The sequence below is a fragment of the Erythrolamprus reginae genome, chromosome 2 (assembly GCF_031021105.1).
Source record: "Erythrolamprus reginae isolate rEryReg1 chromosome 2, rEryReg1.hap1, whole genome shotgun sequence".
Lineage (NCBI taxonomy): Eukaryota > Metazoa > Chordata > Lepidosauria > Squamata > Dipsadidae > Erythrolamprus > Erythrolamprus reginae.
Window position 1 is genome coordinate 306,834,013 of NC_091951.1, and position 22,595 is coordinate 306,856,607.

Below are 22,595 nucleotides of genomic sequence, written 5' to 3' on the forward strand. Positions count from 1 at the left end.
GGCCACATTACCCTGGAAGTAAGAAATATCCAAATTACAAAGGGCTTCAAAAGTTACAAGGAACACTTTGAATTGGACCCAAAAGCCTACAGCTACTTAATGAAGCTCACACCAGATTGGCATTATCCTGCGGTAGTATCTTCTACCATTCAGTGAGGTGGGGGTGGGGAGAGGTTGAATTATGCACACGTTTTCCCTTTAAGGGAAATTGAATGAATTGTAGTCCTCCAAATGTGAGTGATAAAGGAATGAGCTACTGTATTACTGCTAAAGCCTCCAAGAAAGATAGTACAGCCACTATCCCAGTAAAAAAAATTGGGAAAATCTTTAATGGAAAAAAAGTTCTTCTTTCTCTCCTTCTTAAATTTTACTGAAAACATCCAGACTTTTACAGCAGATTTAAGGGGCCTGGGAAATGATGCAAGACAGAAAATTTCAGACACCAGGACTGATGGATGGACCCAACTGAATAAAAGCAGATTTTTCAAATTATATTCCCATAATGTTTGGAGACTTGGAGCTTGATTATACCAGAAGCTTGATATATTATACCTATGGGAATTTGTTTATCTTTGTGCATGTACTAAGATACTTGACTCAGTCTGCCATTATTCTGCTAGAAATGGATGATTACTTGGCTCTCCAAATTGTATGCCTATTGTCTAGCAGGTTCTGCCCTTTGTGACCTTCATTTTGAAATGTAGTATCTGACCGCCTGTTTCTTGAGTTGTAAGGTCAGAATTTGTTAAGCCCTGCTACTCTGTAATCTGATTAATCAGAAATGCTTATAACCTACATCTTTTTTCAAATGTTACCATTTGTTTTAGCATTTTCATAAGCTTCCCCCCCCCCCTTACTTAGCTTCTGAAAGTCAGCATCACCCTTTACCTAATGTGTATTGATGGATATTCTATGGTTTTTTTCTACACCTTTCTTAACTGGATGCTGCCTAGCATTTGGTGATCTTCTCTCATAGATCTGTTTAAAGCTACTTTGCCACTTTTTTTATTGGAATGAACCCGCAGCCTAGTTCCATTTTGGTTCAAATAGAATTCCTCTCTCTTTGTACAGATGTGTTCTCAATATTTAATAATAATAATAATAATAATAATTTATTAGATTTGTATGCCACCCCTCTCCGAAGACTCGGGGCGGCTCACAACAATACTAATAGCTGGATGCCCGTGCTTTGTTACGAAATTGAACTCCTTAGCATGGAGTACAATGTCTAAACTCCTAGCCTGTAGGCCGGAGGAGTCATGTGCTGGCCACGCCCACTGGCAGTTGGAACAGAGTTTTTTTTCAGGTGGGGAAGGGGAGCAGAACATCTAACTCCTTACCGTCAGTGTGTTAATAATTATAAGAAATAACTAATGATCTGATGATCATTTCAAAAAATCCTTCTTAGCAAGCACCTAGAAGTCATGAGTAACATATGTGCCAAGGTTCAAGTTTGTAGGATTTACGGTTCTAGAGATTTCGTGATGATGCATGAGTGGCATTTGGCTTATATATGTGTGAAACACTCTAATTGATGCAACCAACTTATCTACACTTTGAAGTCCTTGAAACTGCCTATAGCACTTAAATGTAAATTAGATACATTCCTAATACTTTGGCTATCCTGGACTACTTAGAGCCCATATTTGGCTTTCAGGATTGGCTGACTACATTTCCTGCTATCTTTGGTGCCATCATGATTCATGTCACAAAATGTTTCAGCTGAGCAAACTAGCAATTGAAAAAAATGAAATGTGAGCTGAAAATTAAACTTACTTCGTATTTTGCCAATTTATTACTCCTCTTGCTCCATCATTAGCGTCAATAATTATCTGTGCTGTTAAACCATCCATGTCTAAAAATAGCAAGAAAATTATTTTTCACAGTAATGTGGATCTATAAGTAAACACTTAGATGTACAAGTAAATTATTATTTGTAATATTTATGCATAGTATTAATTAAGTATAATTCTTCCCAAATGCTCCTGGAAAAAAGTAGAATATTAATGAATAAAATTAATTACTAAATTAATTTTAAGTAATTAAAATTACTCAGAAGATACAACTTTTCCTAAATATTCTCTGTGCTATAAATAATAAACACATCTTAAACCTATTGGCACGTTTTTTCCTATTTATCTTGCAGTGAATTAACCCAGTCAGTTCTACACAAATGCAAAATGAAATTTAAATTGAAAATATTAAAATATACATTTTCTGTAGCACCATTAACAGCACCATGATGTATCTTGGAAATACCAAATATAATATACCAGCCTAAAGTTGATGAGGAAGTTGATTGGGGCCTTGAAGCAAATGTTGAGGATTTATGTTTCCAAGGTTCTTATATCATACTGATGTTTGCAGAGAAGATGAATGAGATATGTACTAATGCTGTACACGATGTACATGCCATTTTTAAAATAAAGTAATCATTGGTTGATTTGATAGCTGTCCTACTGTAGAGCAGCAATGTGAAAGCCTGCATCAGCACGCTTTTCCTCTACAATAAGCAAGATTTACTATTGTAACTAATAAAAACAGTTTCTTATTATCTGTGACTAATTAAATTTACTTCTGAAATGCCATTGTGAAGTCTACTGTTAGCTTTATCTTTTTTAGAAAAGTATATTTTGAAAGATTGCATAAAGAGAGCAACAAATATTTTATATGTATTAACATTAGTGCAAAATATTTTTTTAAATGTATAAATTTGATTCAGAGATATAAAGAAATAATGAAATATATAAAGAAATAATGAAAGAAAGTTGTGAGATTTCTACCAAGTCTGGGAGGAAAAGATGTCAAAGGATATGTGACTAGTTTCACAGATGTTAGATTAATGAAGAAATATTCTTGCATTTCAGGAATATCATCCTATAAAACAAAAAGACATTACAGACTCATGTTATTGTCCACTTCTAAATTAGCAGAAGTAGTTTACTTTGCATTTAAAGTATTTATTATACATCTATTTATTTTATTTATTTATTTATTTATTATTTAGATTTGTATGCCGCCCCTCTCCGCAGACTTGGGGCGGCTCACAACAGAATAAAGACAATTTATAACAAATCCAAATATAATTTAAGATATTTAAAAACCCGATTTGATTTAAAAAAAAAACCCATTTACTAAACAAACATACATACAAACATACCATGCATAAATTGTATAAGCCCGGGGTAGATGTCTCAGTTCCCCATGCCTGACGACATTATGTCTAACTACCATCCTCAATCCTAATGAAATTACTAGGCCTGAAAAATTTTCATGTTATGCATGTCAAATGAAATATTACAAATTTTAAAATAATATAATACTAGCCAGGCTTCTTTCCAACTGCAAGATTTACTACAAGTACTCTAATCAGGAAATGAAACAGAAAAAATATGGAACAATGCATTATTCATTTTAAAGATTATAAAATGTGGCACATGGTAGTGAAACCAGTGTAATGAAACAGATTTATTCCACTTGTATAAATCTAAGTTCTCTCTTTGTGATTAACTGTTCCTCTTGGATTTTTACATCAACCAATAGAGCAAAGAATTTTCCCATGGACATTAGAAATTATGACCTAAATCCTGCATTCATCAAAATCAAACTCCCTTTTTTCTTTTTACTGAGCAGAATTACAATTTACCTCTAGAATAGTAATATTTATAGTGGCTGTTGTTACACCTTCTTTCAAAACAACTGATCCTGATATAGGTATATAATCAACTCCTGGTTCAGCATATGCCCCCTCTGTCTGATTCTTCAAACCAAGAAATTCTGAAATTGTTGTGTAGGTTACATTGACAACACCTGGTAAACATATAGATTTCAGATATGACTATAATTAAATACACATATATTTTATAAGGAACAAAAACATGAAATAATTATTAGTATAATATCACATATCTATATCAGAGATGTGAGACAATGCAACCAAAAGGGCAGGGCAATGAGTTTCTGTCCAGAATTATGGGCAGCATTGTGGCTGCCCCGGCCCTACACCCCCAATGTCCGTACCACTCTCAGCCTACTCTCCTTCCGTAAGGCCACGAAGATCTGACTCTGCCGGCAGGCCTGGGGGCCATGAATTGTATATCTCTTATGGCCAAATTTATTTGTTTGTTTGTTTATTTACTTATTTATTTACTAACTTATTTATTTGATTTGATTTGATTTGTATGCCGCCCCTCTCCGAAGGCTTGTATGACTGGTGTGTTTGCATGTGATTATGACTGTTTTGTTTATAACAAATTGTTTTTTTAATTATGGGGTTTTATAGTTTTAGATCAGTGATGGCGAACCTATGACACGCGTGTCAGCACTGACACGCGTAGCCATTTTCGGTGACACGCTGCCGGGGCGAGAACACCGCCTCCCAGCTGGGCGCGCCTGCGCAGAGTGCAGGCTCGCCCACACGCTGCCTTTGGCAGCACAAGCATGCCTGTCCGGCGGAGGGAAGAATCACCCCCGCCGGACATCAGTTTCAGCTGGGGGGGCGGGGCGCCGCCTCCCAGCTGATTGGCGCGGCGCCAAGCGTCGGAGCCCACCACAACGGTGGTTGGCTTGCAGGGGCCGCTGGGAGCGAGGGGAGGGGTTGCGATGGCTGGGAGGGGCGAGAACACTGCCTCCCAGCTGGGCACGCTTGCGCAGAGCGCAGGCTCGCCCACACGCTGCCTTTGGCATGCCTGCCGGGCCGGGGGAAGAATCGCTCCGGTCGGACGTCCGTTTCAGCTGGGGGGGGCGCCGCCTCCCAGCTAATTGGCGCGGCGCCAAGCGTCGGAGCCCACCACGAACGGTGGTTGGCTCGCAGGGGCCGCTGGGAGCGAGGGGAGGGGTTGCAGGCCTATTTCAGGGTCTGCACCCCTCGCCCCTCTGCTCCCTGCTCGCCTTCCAGAATGGTGTTATAAAGGGAGAGAGGGAGAAAGAGAGGGAGGGGAAGGAAGGAAAAGAGAGAGAGAAACAGAAAAAAGTGGAAGAGAAAGAAAGGAAGGGAGAGAGAGAGAAAAAAAAGTGGAAAGAAGAGAGAAGGAAAGAAAGGAAGGGAGAGAGAAAGAGTGTGAGAGAGAAGATAGGAAGAGAGAGAGAGAGAAATGATAGAATAAAGGGGAGAAAAAAAAGAGAAATGAGAAAATGATTGAGGCAGAGAATGAAGTGGAGTGTTTGGCATAAGAACTTTACAATCCTAAAAACTCATTATTGCCTTTAGTTACAGTACTTAGCATTTTCTTTGGAAATTGGGCAGCATATCAATATACTGTAATACATTACTATTTTTCCCAATTAGTTTGTGCTTCTTTATCAAAGTGGGGTCAAACATTTATTTATATGCAACAAGTTATAATGTCACTAAATCAGTGATGGTGAACCTGTGGCAGTCCAGCTGGACTGCCACAGGTTCGCCATCACTGGAAGAATTCCCCCTCCCCCTCACTTATCTTAGTTCATGGCACCCCACACAAGTTAAATAACAGCAAGACAAACAAAAGAAACCAACTGACAGATTAACAAAGAAGTCACTAAGTGGGTAAGTTAAATAATTATGCATATTAGTTATTTAAACTATAAATATCACAAAATTATGTATTTTTCTCAAGGTGACACACCACCCGAGTTATGCTCAGTTTTTTGGCGAATTTTGACACACCAAGCTCAAAAGGTTGCCCATCACTGTTTTAGATATTATATTTGACTTCTTTTTATTGTTCTGTTTCTATTTGTCTTTGTATTTTTATCATTATTGTAAGCCGCCCTGAGGCCTTTGAAATTGGGCGGCATAGAAGTCAAACAAACAAACAAACAAACAAGCAAACAAACAAACGCTACATCTTTGACTTATATCAAGATGCTTCTTTTATTTGTCCATTATACTTAGATTTTGATAAGCAAATCATGCTCAGTACCCATGCCCATAGAAATATTTCATGCCTACAGGGATGCTTTTTAATATTTTTTTAAAGCCTTGGATTTTTTTGTATCAAAAATTTGTGTATTTTTTTTCAAATGTTTTCATTTTTCTAAACTTGCTGTTTCTTTCGTTTGCAGTTATTATTTATAATATCAGAGGTCTCTTATAAAATTACAGCTAAACTGAAGTGTAGCATTTAAAAATGACTACTATATTATGCATCTGTTTTCTTTTAATAGCAAATTGAAGTGTAGTAATTTATGTGATCATAATGATCACATAAAGATATAAATATTACAGTATCATATACTAGTTTTGGGACATGTGTGAATACTTGGCCAACCTGGCGCTGGAGAGGCAGGAGGGGGAGGGGCGGCTATCTCTGGGGTGACAGAGGGTCAGGATATCTCAGTGCTGCTGGGGAGAGGCAGACATGGCGGGAGCCACGGAGCTAGCCGTTCCAGGGGAAGGAGGGATCGTTGCTTAATAACGATCCCTTGTTCCGGCTCCGTGAGCTCAACCCAGAATACTGGTGATGAGTGTAAATCTGGCCTGGGATCAGGTTGCTGCTACTCAATGCCAGGTCGGTGGTAAATAAAGCTCTCCTCATCCGGGATCTGATCCTGGATGAGGAGGCCGACCTGGCATGTGTAACTGAAACCTGGCTGGGCCCAGAGGGAGGAGTTCCTCTCTCTGAAATTTGCCCAGCCGGGTTTCAGATATGGCACCAACCTCGATCCCGGGGAAGGGGGGGAGGAGTGGCTATTATAGCCAGGGAGAGCCTTTGCCTGCGTAGACTCGTTGCTCCGGAGATTACGGGTTGCGAGTCCCTCCTGGTGAAGTTGGACTTAGGGGTTCAGGTGGGCTTGTTTCTCACGTACCTGCCTCCTAGCTGCGTGGCACAAGCCCTGCCTGTGCTGCTCGAGGAGGTAGCCGGGCTGGCGGTGGGGTTCCCTAGACTTATTGTCTTGGGGGATCTCAACCTGCCGTCGCTCGGCGAATCCTCTGGACTGGCACAGGAGTTCATGGCCACCATGGCAGCCATGGACCTGACTCAAGTAGTTCAGGGTCCGACTCATGAGGGGGGGCACTCACCCGACATGGTATTCCTCTGAGCAACTGAGTAATGGTCTGAGACTAAGGGGCTTAGAAGTGCTGCCTTTGTCATGGTCAGACCATTTTCTACTGCGGCTTGACTTCCTGGCTCCAATCCTCCCCCGCAGGGAGGTGGAACCAATTAAGATGTTCCGCCCCAGACGCCTGATGGATCCAGAAGGTTTCCAGAAGGCGCTTGGGGTTTTTCCAGATACACTCGTCCGCAGTCCGGCAGAGTCTCTGGCTGAGGCCTGGAACAAGGCTGCAGCGGAGGCCCTTGACCGAATTGCGCCGCTGCGACCTCTCCGTGGCGCTAGACCCCGTAGAGCTCCATGGTTCAACGAGGAGCTCCGGGAGTTGAAGCGCCAGAAGAGACGTCTAGAGAAACGATGGAGGAAGAGTAAGTCCGAATCCGATCGAACACTTGTAAGAGCTTTTATTAAGACTTACAAAGTGGCGCTCAAGGCGGCAAGATGCGCGTATCATTCCGCCTTGATTGCATCAGCGGAATCCCGCCCGGCCGCTCTGTTTAGGGTAACCCGCTCCCTTCATAATCAGGGGGGAGTTGGGGAGCCCTTACAGAGTAGTGCCGAGGACTTTAACACGTTTTTCGCTGATAAAATCGCTCGGATCCGGGCCGATCTCGACTCCAATTGTAAAACAGAGTCGACTGACAACGAGTCAGTCGAGGTGACTGGGGCTAAACGTCTTTGTCCATCTGTCTGGGAGGAGTTTGACTTGGTGACACCTGATGAAGTGGACAAGGCCATTGGAGCTGTGAGTTCTGCCACCTGTTCACTGGATCCGTGTCCCTCTTGGTTGGTTTCGGCCGGTCGAGAGGTGACACGGAGCTGGGCCCAGGAGATTACCAACGCTTCCTTGGGGAGGGGAGTTTTTCCAACACTCTATAAAGAAGCGCTCGTGCGCCCCCTCCTCAAGAAGCCCTCCCTGGACCCAGCCGTACTCAACAACTACCGTCCAGTCTCCAACCTTCCCTTCATGGGGAAGGTTGTCGAGAAGGTGGTGGCACTCCAGCTCCAGCGGTCCTTGGAAGAAGCCGATTATCTAGGTTCCCAGCAGTCGGGTTTCAGGCCCGGTTACAGCACGGAAACTGCTTTGGTCGCGTTGATGGATGATCTCTGGCGGGCCCGGGACAGGGGCTTGTCCTCTGTCCTGGTGCTTCTTGACCTCTCAGCGGCTTTCGATACCATCGACCATGGTATCCTTCTGCACCGGCTGGAGGGGTTGGGAGTGGGAGGCACTGTTCTCCAGTGGTTCTCCTCCTACCTCTCCGGCCGGTCGCAGTCGGTGTTAGTGGGGGGTCAGAGGTCGACCTCTAGGTTTCTCCCTTGTGGGGTGCCTCAGGGGTCGGTCCTCTCCCCCCTGCTATTTAACATCTACATGAAACCGCTGGGCGAGATCATCCAAGGGCATGGGGTGAGGTATCATCAATACGCCGATGATACCCAGCTTTACATCTCCACCCCATGTCCAGTCAACGAAGCAGCGGAAGTGATGTGCCGGTGCCTGGAGGCTGTTGGGGCCTGGATGGGTGTCAACAAACTCAAACTCAATCCAGACAAGACAGAGTGGCTGTGGGTCTTGCCTCCCAAGGACAATTCCATCTGTCCGTCCATTACCCTGGGGGGAGAAACATTGACCCCCTCAGAGAGGGTTCGCAACTTGGGCGTCCTCCTCGATCCACAGCTCACATTAGAGAAACATCTTTCAGCTGTGGCGAGGGGGGCGTTCGCCCAGGTTCGCCTGGTGCATCAGTTGCGACCCTATTTGGACCGGGAGTCACTGCTCACAGTCACTCATGCCCTCATCACCTCGACTACTGTAACGCTCTCTACATGGGGCTACCTTTGAAAAGTGTTCGGAAACTTCAGATCGTGCAGAATGCAGCTGCGAGAGCAATCATGGGCTTTCCCAAATATGCCCATGTCACACCAACACTCCGCAGTCTGCATTGGTTGCCGATCAGTTTCCGGTCACAATTCAAAGTGTTGGTTATGACCTATAAAGCCCTTCATGGCACCGGACCAGATTATCTCAGGAACCGCCTTCTGCCGCACGAATCCCAGCGGCCAGTTAGGTCCCACAGAGCGGGTCTTCTCCGGGTCCCGTCAACGAAACAATGCTACTTGGCAGGACCCAGGAGAAGAGCCTTCTCTGTGGCGGCCCCGGCCCTCTGGAACCAACTCCCCCCAGAGATTAGAATTGCCCCTACTCTCCTTGCCTTTTGTAAGCTACTCAAAACCCACCTCTGCCGCCAGGCATGGGGGAATTAAGACTTCTTCTCCCCCTAGGCTGATACAACTGTATGTATGGTATGTTTGTACGTATGTTGGTTTTATACATTTAGGGGTCTTAAGTTAGTTTTTTAGTATTGGATTTTTTACTGTACATTGTTCATGATTGTTGTTAGCCGCCCCGAGTTTTCGGAGAGGGGCGGCATATAAATCCAATAAATGAAATGAAATGAAATTTAGATATTTGAAATCTACGACTGTTTACCTTCTTCCTTATATGTTAGGGCAGGCCACTGAATGTTCAGAATTCTGCTAGTTAGAAGTGCAAAAAGCAGAAAGCTGTTATGTCATTATGATATTCCTTCCATAAAAATTCCTCCTATTTTTATCATTTTAGTAAAAGTTTAGAAAACCCACTACTTAAATTAAAATTTCCCCAATTCTCAAACAAGACTGTCCCAGCTGTTTCCTTCATTTATTTTATCATGTGAAAGGCAAAGCCATTTACAACATTGCAATAAACTATTTAGAGAATAGTGTATTTCAATATATTTATGTATCATATTTTTCAGACTCCAAAACGCATCAGAATATAAGACCCACCTCAGATTCCCATGAGGAAAACAAGAGAAGAAATAGTTTATGGCTTCTGTGCGTCCAGTTTTTGCCCTTCCTGGCCCCCAGGAGCACTCTGCAGGCCTCCCAAACCCTCTGCACGTCTGATTTTTATGAAAAATTAGTCCATTTTGGGGGTCCTGAACTCCCCATGCATCCTGTTTTCATCCTCTCTGGCCCCCGGGAGCACTCTGAGCTTCCCAACTCTCTGCACATTTCAGTTTTTTGCAAAAACAGGCCCATTTTTGTGAAAAAATTGGCCCATTTTTTATCTCCCGAATTCCTCCATGTGCCTGGTTTTGGCCCACCCCAGTCCCCAGGAGCACTCTGCAGGCCTTTCAAACCCTCTGCATGTCTCATTTTTGTTTAGAATTGGTCCGTTTTGGCCTCCAGAACTCGCAACACATCCCGCTTTTGCCCTCCCCAAGACCCAGAAGCACTCTGCAGATCTCCCAAAGTATTCACACCAGCGGTGGGTTGCTCCCAGTTCAGCGCAGTTCTAAGAACTGGTAGCATTGCCGGCAGGAAGCTCCACCCACCCCACCGCAGAAACATGCTCACTCTTGCACGTAGTAAAGGGTTTTAGGATCCACTACTGGTTCACGCATCCTGTTTTTGGCAAAAATGGGATGCAAGTGGGGGTGTGGGAAGCCAAAAACAGGGCTGTATTTGATCCATAAAATGCACCGATATTTCCATCCACTTTTTTTTAGGGGGGGGGGTGTTTCTTACAGTTGGAAAAGTACAGTATGTAAATAAAAGACAACTTGCTGGGTACTAATATCTACACTCTAGCCATATTGACACATGGTACCTAATATACCTGCTCATAATCAATTTAGCTCAGATTGAAAATATATTCCTTTTTCAGAGTTTAAGATTTATTTATTTGATGCCGTTTCTTCTGCTTTTATGACATAAGACTGTGAAACATCATGGGTAAAAAACTAATAATAATAAAGCTGCATATAGAAAAATACGTTTTAGAGCATACATTCTTCTACATACAAACCTAAAGCTCCAAATTCTCTGTTAATGAAAAGTTGAATTGTCTTATTTTCCTCTTGGATTAATACAGTTCTAGAGGAAGGTGCAAAATTCAGAATGCCATATGGTTCATCACTAGCCTCTATTGTCAAAACTGCTTCATATCCTTGATGGTCCAAAATAGCACTGCCAGTAGAAGTGACGCCTAAAAAAATTAAAAATGATATTAAAAAGGATGGCTCTCCATAGGAAAGCGCTCATTAATTTAATAGAAAAATTGTTGGTGATATATAACAAAATATATTCCAATATGCTTTTCATAAGCCATGATCTATTAATCTTTCCCTTCCATTGTTCCATTTTCTGTACAAAATGATAGCATACATGGCAACTCTCTCTTTCATCTCACATAAAATAATCACCTATTGAGCTAGAGAAAATAATTGGTTATACCATATTATGATAAAATACCATAAAAAGTAATAAAGAAGATTATGTTTATCATGATTATCAGACATTATATCTTATTTTTGCAATCAAAAGCAAATTGGCTCAGAGCATAATTTATATACATAGTACTGTATATAAAACAATTGTCCTCAAAATCTGGTAGACTACCATAGTTTCAGACTAATAAAGGAGAATATTTGTAGCTCAGGATTGAAATGAGAGGTCCTTGTTGCTCTCTGGGCTTCCTTGTTTTCTTGAAGGTGTTTCATTAACTAAACTAGGCAACATCATCAGTGCTAGCAGGAAGGGATTAATGATGTTACCTAGTTTGGGTAATGAAACATCTGCAAGAAAACAAGCAAGCAGCAAGGCCCTCCCCCGTTAGATAGGACTGTTAAATATACAATATCCGTGTTAGACCGAAACATTAACTGTTTCTTTGCACTTGTGAACAGACTAACTCAGACAGACTGTTCATGGCATTTCAGATTGATGGTTTTCATCTGCTAATACAGATTAATATTCAGTTTACAAAATATTAAATAATCTAGTCCAGTGTTGGCGAACCTTTTTTGGGCTTGGGTGCCTTCGCGTAATATTGTGCACTTGCGTGCCCACATCCATAATGCAATGCCCTCTCCTCACGTATGCACACAACCCCTGTGCTGCCACCTGCACATGCACACAATCCTCGCCTTCACCTTCTGCTCACAAGCACAGGCCTTACTGAAGCCTCCAGATTTCCAGTAGCCCTGTTGGGCTGTTTATCACTCAAGCTCCTAAAGCTTGAGGATGGCAAAAAATGGCCCAACTGGCCAACTGGAAGTTTGGAAATGGCCCAACTGGCCAACTGGAAGTTTGGAAATGAAACGGAGGTGGAGCTACCCTACTACTTACTTTCAAATAATTGCTTCACACACCTCGGTTCATTTCTTCTGCAGCCGACAAGGTTTTCCTGAAGGCCTCTCTAGCCAATAACAGAGCTCCAGATAAACCTGGAACTCTATTATTGGCTGCAAGAGCCTTCAGGAAAGCCTGACAGTGAAAAGGAGGCTGGGGGTGATGCACACAAGTGAACTTCTGGCTGGCCTGTTTGGCCTTTTTTGCCATCTCCAGGCTTTCGGAGGCATTCCTAAAACCTGGGGAAAGCGAAAACAGCCAAAAAGAAGGCACAAACATGCTGGAGCTGACATAGGGCAATGCCTCATGTGCCCTTAGATATGGCTCTGTGTGCCACCTGTGACATGCCATAGGTTTGCCATCACTGAGCTAGTCATCATGTATGGCCCAATCTTGATTTGCTATACATCTACAAGACAGATACCTTGCGTTTTAACATTATGCAGAATTATGTGATATTCTTTCTTTTCTTCAGGGATCTGATCATCCAACAGGTATAAATAAATTGTTGCATTTAATGACCCCTATTTGTTAAAACAAAAAAAAGGACAATTATTTAACAACTATAACAATTATTTAACAACATGTGGGGAAGCCAGATTCATTTAACAACATTGTTACTAACTTAACAACTGCAATGAGTGGCTTAGCAACTATGGCCAGAAAGGTCATAAAATGGGGCAAAACCTACTTTACAAATGTCTTCACTGAGTAAAATAAATTTTGGGCTAAATTGTGGTTATAATTTGAGGACTACCTGTAAAACATTGAAACTCATTTCTACAAATCACCTTTTCAACTACTAAGTTGTTTTAAGTTGCCTGGACATTTTTTGAGAGATACATTGAAATCACTTACTTATTAAGGACATTCCATTATTAAAAGTGACATTCACAATTTAGCAGAGTCTGCAGTTTTAGGATATAACAGATTAATATCCAAATATTATATTTTATTCTAGCAAAAGCTTAGTAGGCTTGTAAAACAGCTAGGGGAAAAGGTACAGTGCTACACGCTTAGAAATAAGTCCCATTAGTCTAAATATGGCTTATATCTGAGTCTGCGTAGAGGGGCGGCATACAAATCCAATAAATAAATAAAATAAATAAATAAATAAATGTATAATTTACATTGCAAATATGGCAATAAAGTTGTCTGTCCATCGATTCTCAAATCAAGTGCAACTATTCACACTTTCTTTTTATTATGGCATCTGAAGCAAATAAATGAAATCTACCTCTAAAAAACAGAGTGTTCCAGAAATATTTTCAAAGTTTTGTTGCACATTATGGCCCACAATTTGCCAGTCAACAGTTACATTTCCAGCTCCTGGTGCAGTCCTTAGCACATGAAATTGTAACAGCTCTCCTAGAAATGAAAGAACACATAATATCATAAGAAATGAAGGAAAGCCAATATATTATTTTCACCTAAGACAATAGAAAGTTCTAAACAATTAGAACTTTAAATTAGTTGGTTTCAAAGATAAATATATTGTTTCCATAATCTTGATTTACTGTTAAATTGCAATACATGTACATCAGAAAAAAACTGCAATGTCTCATCAGTTTATCTCCTTACCTACTTACCTATCTATCGGGGCGGGCTGTCCCCAGTACACCTGGATCACTGTTCCGGTAGTGGAAATGGCGATGTGTGAACATCTGCGCATCCTCTCAGTGCCCCCGCGCACCCCGTGAGATTTTTCTTACGTGCATGCGTGGAAGTAAAGAAATCGGCAAGAATAACTGCAATCTCGCACATGCAAACATCCTCGTGTGAGATTTCGGCAATTTTCACCAATTTCTTTGCTTCCACGCATACGCGCCCATGCCAGCCCTCTGGGTTTCTCTTGGACCAATCCGGTAGGAAAAGGTAACTGCAGTCCTTCACTGCCACCCACCTACCTACTATTTATTTAACTGTATAATAGCTACTGTAGAATTGCTGAATTAAATAAAAGAAAAAAAATTGTATAAGCAAATGCAAAGAATGTTTGTCACAACACTGTTCAAATATTAAGGTAAGCGTTTGCTGTATATGCTATACAAACCGCAGTATATTTCATCAAGGATAACAAACTCCAGCCTTTTTCTCATTCATGTGTTTTGAGCTCTGTCAGAATATGGAGAATTGATGATAAGCAGAACTATAAAACTTGTAATTACTCACATACTGCACATTTATATATTATTCCACAATATTAATTTCTAGTGATAGAAAAAAATTCTAAGGGATAAATTGATTAAATGAAGGCAAATAAATTGTTCAAATTCTTCTTTCTGTTTTTCCAAACAATAAATTGAGCTAATTGAGAGAAATCTTAAACTCGGATTAATATTAATAGTTCACAAAAGAAAGGGAAATGAAATGGAGATGGACCCACCTTCATGAGCAATTACAGATCTTGAGGATGTTTGGAAACTAAGAATTCCTGCTACGTTGTCATTGGCCAAAATCACCACCCTGACAGTATCTGAACTGGGTAAAATACGGCTACCACCTTCAGTGCAGGTCAAAGTGATACAAATGCTTTCATCATTTTCAGGCTCAGTGTCATCTAGAATAGTCAAAGTGATGGGCTTTTTTGTCTCACCTGTTAAGAAATATTAGAGCACTTTATGATTATGTAGCAACCTTTCCAATGTTTAGAAGAATGTTTATTTCACTTAGATAAACAAAGAAGCTTTTAAAATACAATAGTACCTCTACTTAAGAACTTAATTTGTTCCGTGACCAGGTTCTCAAGTAGAAACGTTCTTAAGTAGAAGCAATTTTTCCCATAGGAATCAATGTAAAAGCAAATAATGCGGGCAAACCCATCAGGAAAGAAATAAAAGCTCGGAATTTGGGTCGGAGGAAGAGGAGGAGGACAGTCGCTGCTGAAGAAGGTGAGGTGAGGGGAATCAAAACAATCCAAAACTTTAAGGCTTAAAAAAAAGAGGGACTCTGAGGTGGCGAGGAGAAGGACACGCCTCCAATACACCGGGCGCGAGGTTGCCTCCCATACACTGCCTCCCATACAGTGGCTGCTGCTGCTGCTACCTGCTGCCTCTTCCTTCCCATGCTGAAGGGCTCCCGTCTTCTCTCGCTCGCTTTGTAGCCGATGCCTTTCCTTCGCTGTGGTTACTCCTTTGCTGCCCAGAGGGAAGGGAGCATTTCTTTTTTCTGGGCGCTGGCAGAGGTTTATTCCCTCTCCAAGCTCAGAGAAAGGAAAATGCTTCGTTCGCGCTGCACTGCCAATGCCTCCTTAAGTGCCACCAAAAGGCTCCTCTGGCAGCCCAGATGGCCAGGATTAAAGGGGGAATGGCCGGGCTTTCGTGCTGCTCTCAAATTTCCTGGGAAATTTTTCTGGGCTTGGGTTCTTAAGTAGAAAATGATTTTTAAATAGAGGCAAAAAAATCTTGAACACCTGGTTCTTATCTAGAAAATTTCTTAAGTAGAGGTGTTCTTAAGTAGAGGTACCACTGTACAGGCACATACACAAAGCAGCTCTAGCATGTATGCTATTTAGAACTGTTCCTTTATATTCTTTTTATCAATGATGTGTCTTAAAATTCTCCTATAAATTTTGGGAAAGGTAGTATAAAATCCTTTATAGACTGCATTTCAAGTCAGAGATGCGTTCCTATAGGTGTGGTCTGGTGCGCCGCTGTGGTAGTTGCCTGCCGATTGCGCAATTTGCATACAATGGCTCCAGTACTGTCTTTGTCAGTTCGTGCATGGCGCCATCTTTTTTTCCTAATTTTCAGTGATGTTTTTGCACTCTGAGCATGTGCAGAAAGAAAATTGTCTCTCTGTGTATATGTGGAAACAAAATTGCACAAAATTGCACAATGCTATGCACGGCACCATCTCCCCCCCCCCCCCTAATTTTTAGTGATTATTTTGCTCTCTGGGTATATGCAGAAGGAAAATAGTCCCTCTGCCCATGCGTGGAACCAAAATCGTGCAAGGAGATGTGTGCGTACACGAAACATCGCAATGCACACACAGCACACCAATAGGAAGGTTAGAGGAAGCCGCCCCCGTTTCAAGTGGTATAAAATAACTATATTTAATGAGTTTAAAATGCTGGAATTTAAACTATAATTTATGGATGATAACCTTCAATGGGATGTCATGTAAATTTTCCTTGCAATCTTCCTGTAAGTCATTATAAAGCTTGATACATGGCAATGACTGTACAAGACAATAACATATTGAGTTTTCATTAGAGAATTCTCTCAAATTCCTTACCTTCTGCAAAAATTAGGACTTCTCCATCACCTATAAAATCCAGATTTGGGGTAGCCGTGCCGCCACTAATGCGCCATTCCACCATCACCTGTCCCAGGCTACCTTCTGTTCTATGTATCATCAAGTGCACTGTATTCTGAGGCCACTCTTGTACTTCCACATAAAGACCATTCTCAGTTGTATGGGGACTGATGCTATAAATTACAAACACACCAAAAGCATCGCCATTCATTAGTATGAGAACTGTAGCAGTGTTTGGTTGTCCTATGACTGGTTGATTTTCAATGCTGGCAGTGACATTCATCAGCACAATTTCTAACAAAGAAATGGCAAACTTCTCATCCAGTTCTGGAAAATCATCAGGTAATATGGAGATTGTGAGGTTTGTAAATTCTTCTCCTTCTTCCATGATCACCCACTGGCTTGTAACAGGTTCATAGTCATTATTAGCAATTGCTTGTGTACTGAAAATAGCAGTTACAGTAGTAAGATTTTTCTTGTATATCCAGAATCCTGAGTTGTTGGTTATTGAGCTACTCCAAGATCCCACCCAAAAACATGATGGAATTTCAGAAGTACCAGAGAAATAAAAAGCTGAGCAGGCCTGCTCTTTCAAACAAAGAATAGCACAAGTGTAGAGAGAATCATTGGCTCGTGAAAGATTCACTCTGGTCACATGACTCTCATTTGGAATTCCTTGCATAGGTGCTTCATAATAACATAATACATCCAGACCTTGCTCTTGTACAAGAGTTATGAAATCAATGTCTGAAGTGCTGTAAAATATCTTCAGCTGACCAAATCTTCCACCACTACAAATTAAATAAATGACAAATTAAATAATAATTAAAACTGTTTTCTTGATATAGTTATATTGCAACGCTCTCTACATGGGGTTACCCTTGAAAAGTGTTCGGAGATTGCAAATAGTCCAGAATGCTGCCATGCGAACTGTCATGGGTGTACCTCGGTACACTCTGCCCCGAGTCTACGGAGAGGGGCGGCATACAAATCTAATAAATAAATAATACTCTGTGAGCTGCACGGACACCAATTGGTCTCCGGTCACAATTCAAGGTGTTGATTATTATCTATAAAGCCCTACGTGGCTTAGGACCAGACTATTTACGGGACCGTCTCCTGCAGTATACCTCCAAGACCAATAAGATCGCACAGGGTTGGCCTTCTCCAAGTCCTGTCGACTATGTAATGCAGGTTGGCGGGCCATGGGGGAGGGTCTTCTCTATGGCCACCCCAGCTCTATGGAACCAACTCCCCCCCGATATCCGTACTGCTCCTACCCTGCTGACCTTCCGAAAGGCTACGAAGACCTGGCTTTGCCGGCAGGCCTGCAGACCATGAATTGTATATCTTTCATTGCCAAATCATATTGAATGATATGTATGTTTTGATTGGATTGCTGAATTGTGGGTTTTAATTGGGGTTATTGTTTTAATTTTTACTTGACTTCTTTTTATTGTTAATTGTACTTTTTTATATTGCTTGTAAGCTGTCCTGAGTCCTTCGGAATTGGGTGGCATAGAAGTTGAATGGATGAATGGATGAATGGATGTATGAATGAATGAATGAATGAATGAATGAATGAATGATGATGATGATGTAATAATTAAATTTCAGGGGGTGGAAAATGCAAAAAAAAAAAAAAGCATAGTTTTGAAACTCTCAGCGCCCATGGGTTGGATTTGGCTCACAGGGTGCTAGGATCTGGTCTATGAGGCCACCCTAGAAACAGCAAATCCCGCTGTGCTTCTGCCAATGAAAATGGAGCTTGGGAAGACCACATACAGCCCTCCCAAGCTGTTTTTACTGGCAAAAGGTTGCAGGAAGCTTGGGAGCCCATTTTCACTGGCAGAGCGCTCGGGCCGCAACAGGTGCCCTGGCACAAGTGAAGTTGAGCTGATCTTGCCCATCCTGGCCAGGCCTTCCTCCAGCTCCCCAAGATCAAACAAAATCGTGATGTGGTCCTCAATGAAATCGAATTTGACACCTCTTATTTACAGGATATACTGTAACCTTACTTCAGATGCTTAGGATGAAAGTCAGAAAGGGAAGCTAAGAAATAAAGATTAACGGAAAGGCATTTTCCCTAAGTTTTATCTCTTTTTAATTTGGGGGGAGTAATTAGATGTGGGGGCTTATATGTTCTCAGTTTACTCAGACTAGAAGTCCTCTCTATGGTCTTCATTCAAGACCTTTTCCTAGGGTCCTTATTTTTAAACTACATTCATTGCTGTTCTCAGATTAATTTGTTCTGCTTTTCCTGAAATGCTTCATTGGCAACATGCTTTCCTTAACTTAGAATACAGTCAAGAGTTTCTAATATTCATAATTAGACACACAGATGTAAAACAGCAACTATCACAGAATATCACACTCATTGTCTTATTCGTTTAATCTTTATGACACATAGAACCAGAAAATAAAAGTTATTATTTTGCAATGATACTGCTGATGTGTTTCAGTTAGGTTTCCCTAATTACAACTCGTTGTCATAGTTCTACACCAAATATCTGGATGCAAATAGCAATAGAATTTAGACTTATATGCACTTCACAGTACAAATAATTCATATGTATATTCATATAGAATATATGAATTTTGAATTCATTTTACATCTTTGGGAGATATATAAATATATATGAGATATGTAGATTGTTCTGAGTTACTATATTTACAGCAGCACGAAGCTTATAACTTCAGCCTGATGATGGTGAATGTGATTTCACAGAAACGTCGCATAGACACTCAAAATATTACACGGGGCAAAACCCGAACTCAGAACAATCTACATACATATACCGTGAAAATCTACGAAAACAAATATATGAGATATTTTATATCTAAAATGTATCTAATATATTTTATTCTATATGGATCTATTAAAGCTTACGAATCAGGAATATGCACAAACACATAGATACATTTAATTAAAATTAATATATGATGCACGCCATTTGAAAAATAATATTATAATCAGTAGAAATTATTGCTTTTAAGGAAACATTAATTAGATAAGCTGCAGAATTGGTTTCCTTGCAACAAAATCTTTACATGCGTCAAGACATTTCAGAAGCGATCATGGAAAAATAATTTAGATTCTGGTTTTTGAGTTTATGTTGGTTTACTAGGAAAGATTGCCTCATTCTTATCTACAAACAGAATTTTCTCCATTAAACTATAAATTGTAATATATTGCCATAAATAATGTGTAATTATGTGTAACTATGATTTTTTATAAACAACACTTTTAAAAACAAAGTAGTTATTAGCCACAACCTAGTAAGGTATAAGTATTAAAACAGACCTCCTCTTTATTGTTATGTTTGCAGTTGAACTTCTCTCCAATGGTTCTTGAATACGATACATGTTTTGTTGAAAGGATACTGTTCCATATGGATTATCATTGGCAGGAATTACAACATTTGTCACTCTGTCTTGTCCAATAGTACCTCCATTGGAAGCCTGGGTTAATTCCACTCTAATAATCTGCAATATATTTTGGACAAACACTTAGTTTGGTGCAGAAAAATATCATTAGTTCTATGATTTGATTCCAAAATTAAACATGGCCACAAAATTCCTAAACAAAATGTAAATCATAGAAACATAGAAGACTGACAGGAGAAAAAGACCTCATGATCCATCTAGTCTGCCCTTATGCTATCTTCTGTATTTTATCTTAGGATGGATATATATTTATCCCAGGCATGTTTAAATTCAGTTACTGTGGATTTATCAACCACGTCTGCTGGAAGTTTGTTCCAAGGATCTACTACTCTGCCAGTAAAATAATATTTTCTCATGTTGCTTTTGATCTTTCCCCCAACTAACTTCAGATTGTGTCCCCTTGTTCTTGTGTTCACTTTCCTATTAAAAACACTTCCCTCCTGGACCTTATTTAACCCTTTAACATATTTAAATGTTTCGATCATGTCCCCCCTTTTCCTTCTGTCCTCCAGACTATACAGATTGAGTTCATTAAGTCTTTCCTGATACGTTTCTTGTAGTCCTTATTGAGATGCAGGTAATAGCAGTTTAAAATGTAAATTTCTCTCAAGCTTTTGCTCAAGAAAGTTCTAGTGATACACAAGGAAACCATTTTCATGTGCACAGCAGCTCAGTATAATTTTTGAAAAATTGTTCTAGATGGTAAGTGACCTAGAGATCAACATTCGAAAACTGGAAATTCAGCAATTATTTTACCCTTACAAAAAGTTTTCTGATTTCTGCTCTCCTCAAAATCAATGTATATTTCCATTTTCAATAACATTATTATCAATATTATTATTATAATCATTCCATAGTACAGTGTTCCCTCGCTTTTCACGGGGGATGCGTTCCGAGACCGCCTGCGAAAGTTGAATTTCCGCGAAGTAGAGATGCGGAAGTAAATACACTATTTTTCACTATGAACAATATCACAAGCCTTCCTTTAACACTTTAAACCCCTAAATTGCAATTTCCCACTCCCTTAGCAACCATTCAGATTATTACTCACCATGTTTATTTATTTAAGTTTATTAAAAAAAATATTTATTAAAGGCAGACGAAAGTTTGGCGATGACATATGACGTCATCGGGTGGGAAAAACCGTGGTATAGGGCGAAAAACCCGCAAAGTATTTTTTAATTAATATTTTTGAAAAACCGTGGTATAGACTTTCCGCGAAGTTCAAACCCGCGAAAATCGAGGGAACACTGTATTGCATTTTCACAAGTCTAATATTTGTACCTATGATTTTTATAAACAAGACTTTTAAACAATCACACAGTTCTTCTTTTCACATTTTGTCTTATTTCCCAACTTACCTCTTCAATTTCTGGAACATCATCATTCAGAATCTCTAATATCAAGTTCTTCATGGTTTCTCCAGGGGAAAATTGAATGTTGCCTGAGAAGGCCTTCAAATCACTGGCAGCAAATTGCCCATCAATGGTAGCAATCCATTCAACAGTCACATTGTCAAGTGTTCCAGCGTTGCGAATAACTGGCAGATCTATCAGCATGGTATTGCCTTCCGGTTCTTTGACAACTATACTGGTGATCTGGAAAACTAAAAACATTAACCTTTTTTTCCCGACTATAATTTATTTTTTGTTTGTTACATACTTTGAATACATATCTTAAATATAAATTTATTCTTTTTATTATTTATTAGATTTGTATGCCGCCTCTCTCCATAGACTCTTTATAATCAAAGGAGAATAATCAGTGGATTTTACAGCTACTGCATGTTATAATTTTGAATAGGTCGTCCTAAATTAATCAAAGCTTGTATTGTCCATTCCAACAGTATTACAGCAAAAGTGGGGGAATTAGTGGAAACTGAGCACCAGTGATGCAGCCCTTGCATTTTTGCTGTCCAAGTTAGCCTCATCCTCATTGAAGCATGAAGCAGCAGCAGAGTCCAACATGTTGGAGAAAAAATAAAAAAAATTATGATAAAAAAAAAGCAGCAGCAGAGTCCATAAAACAGAATATGATGGCATGCAGGTAGAGACAATACAGATAAATCATCTACAAATGCCTTTGTTTAATAATATCTCTTTAATGGAACTTGAAAAATAGGAAAATGAAAAGGTTCATAAAAGATTTCCAATCCAGTTCTAAATGGTATTGAAGAATTTCTGTGCTGGCTTCTCTGGAGCTGGGAAAGGGTAAAAATGCCCTCCCCCATCCCCCTGGAGGCTCTCTGGAAGCCAAAAACGCCCTCCCAGAGCTTCTGTGTGAGCCAAAAATCATCTGGTTTTTGGAGCGTGTTGGAGCTGAGCTAGGGCAACGGCCCGTGTGACAGCAGATATGGCTCTGCATGCCACCTGTGGTATCCGTACCATAGGTTCGCCATCACTAGTCTATGTCCTTAATATTCAGTTCTGGAGACCTCACCTACAAAAAGATATTGACAAAATTGAACGGGTCCAAAGACGGGCTACAAGAATGGTGGAAGGTCTTAAGCATAAAACGTATCAGGAAAGACTTAATGAACTCAATCTGTATAGTCTGGAGGACAGAAGGAAAAGGGGGGACATGATCGAAACATTTAAATATATTAAAGGGTTAAATAAGGTCCAGGAGGGAAGTGTTTTTAATAGGAAAGTGAACACAAGAACAAGGGGACACAATCT

The 22,595-nt window shown here is 40.4% G+C and overlaps 1 protein-coding gene across 1 annotated transcript in view; it reads right to left on the minus strand.

The window, feature by feature from the left end:
* Positions 1-22,595, minus strand: part of ADGRV1 (adhesion G protein-coupled receptor V1) — a 265,854-nt gene that overhangs the window by 190,599 nt on the left and 52,660 nt on the right. Inside the window, exons 30-39 of the mRNA XM_070743048.1 lie at positions 21,279-21,523; positions 19,775-19,956; positions 16,450-17,261; positions 14,597-14,806; positions 13,448-13,578; positions 12,635-12,734; positions 10,886-11,065; positions 3,647-3,810; positions 2,784-2,877; positions 1,777-1,855 (exon numbers count right to left, since the gene is read on the minus strand). Coding sequence (XP_070599149.1) covers positions 1,777-1,855; positions 2,784-2,877; positions 3,647-3,810; positions 10,886-11,065; positions 12,635-12,734; positions 13,448-13,578; positions 14,597-14,806; positions 16,450-17,261; positions 19,775-19,956; positions 21,279-21,523 — 2,197 coding nt within the window. The remainder of the gene's footprint in view (positions 1-1,776; positions 1,856-2,783; positions 2,878-3,646; positions 3,811-10,885; positions 11,066-12,634; positions 12,735-13,447; positions 13,579-14,596; positions 14,807-16,449; positions 17,262-19,774; positions 19,957-21,278; positions 21,524-22,595) is intronic.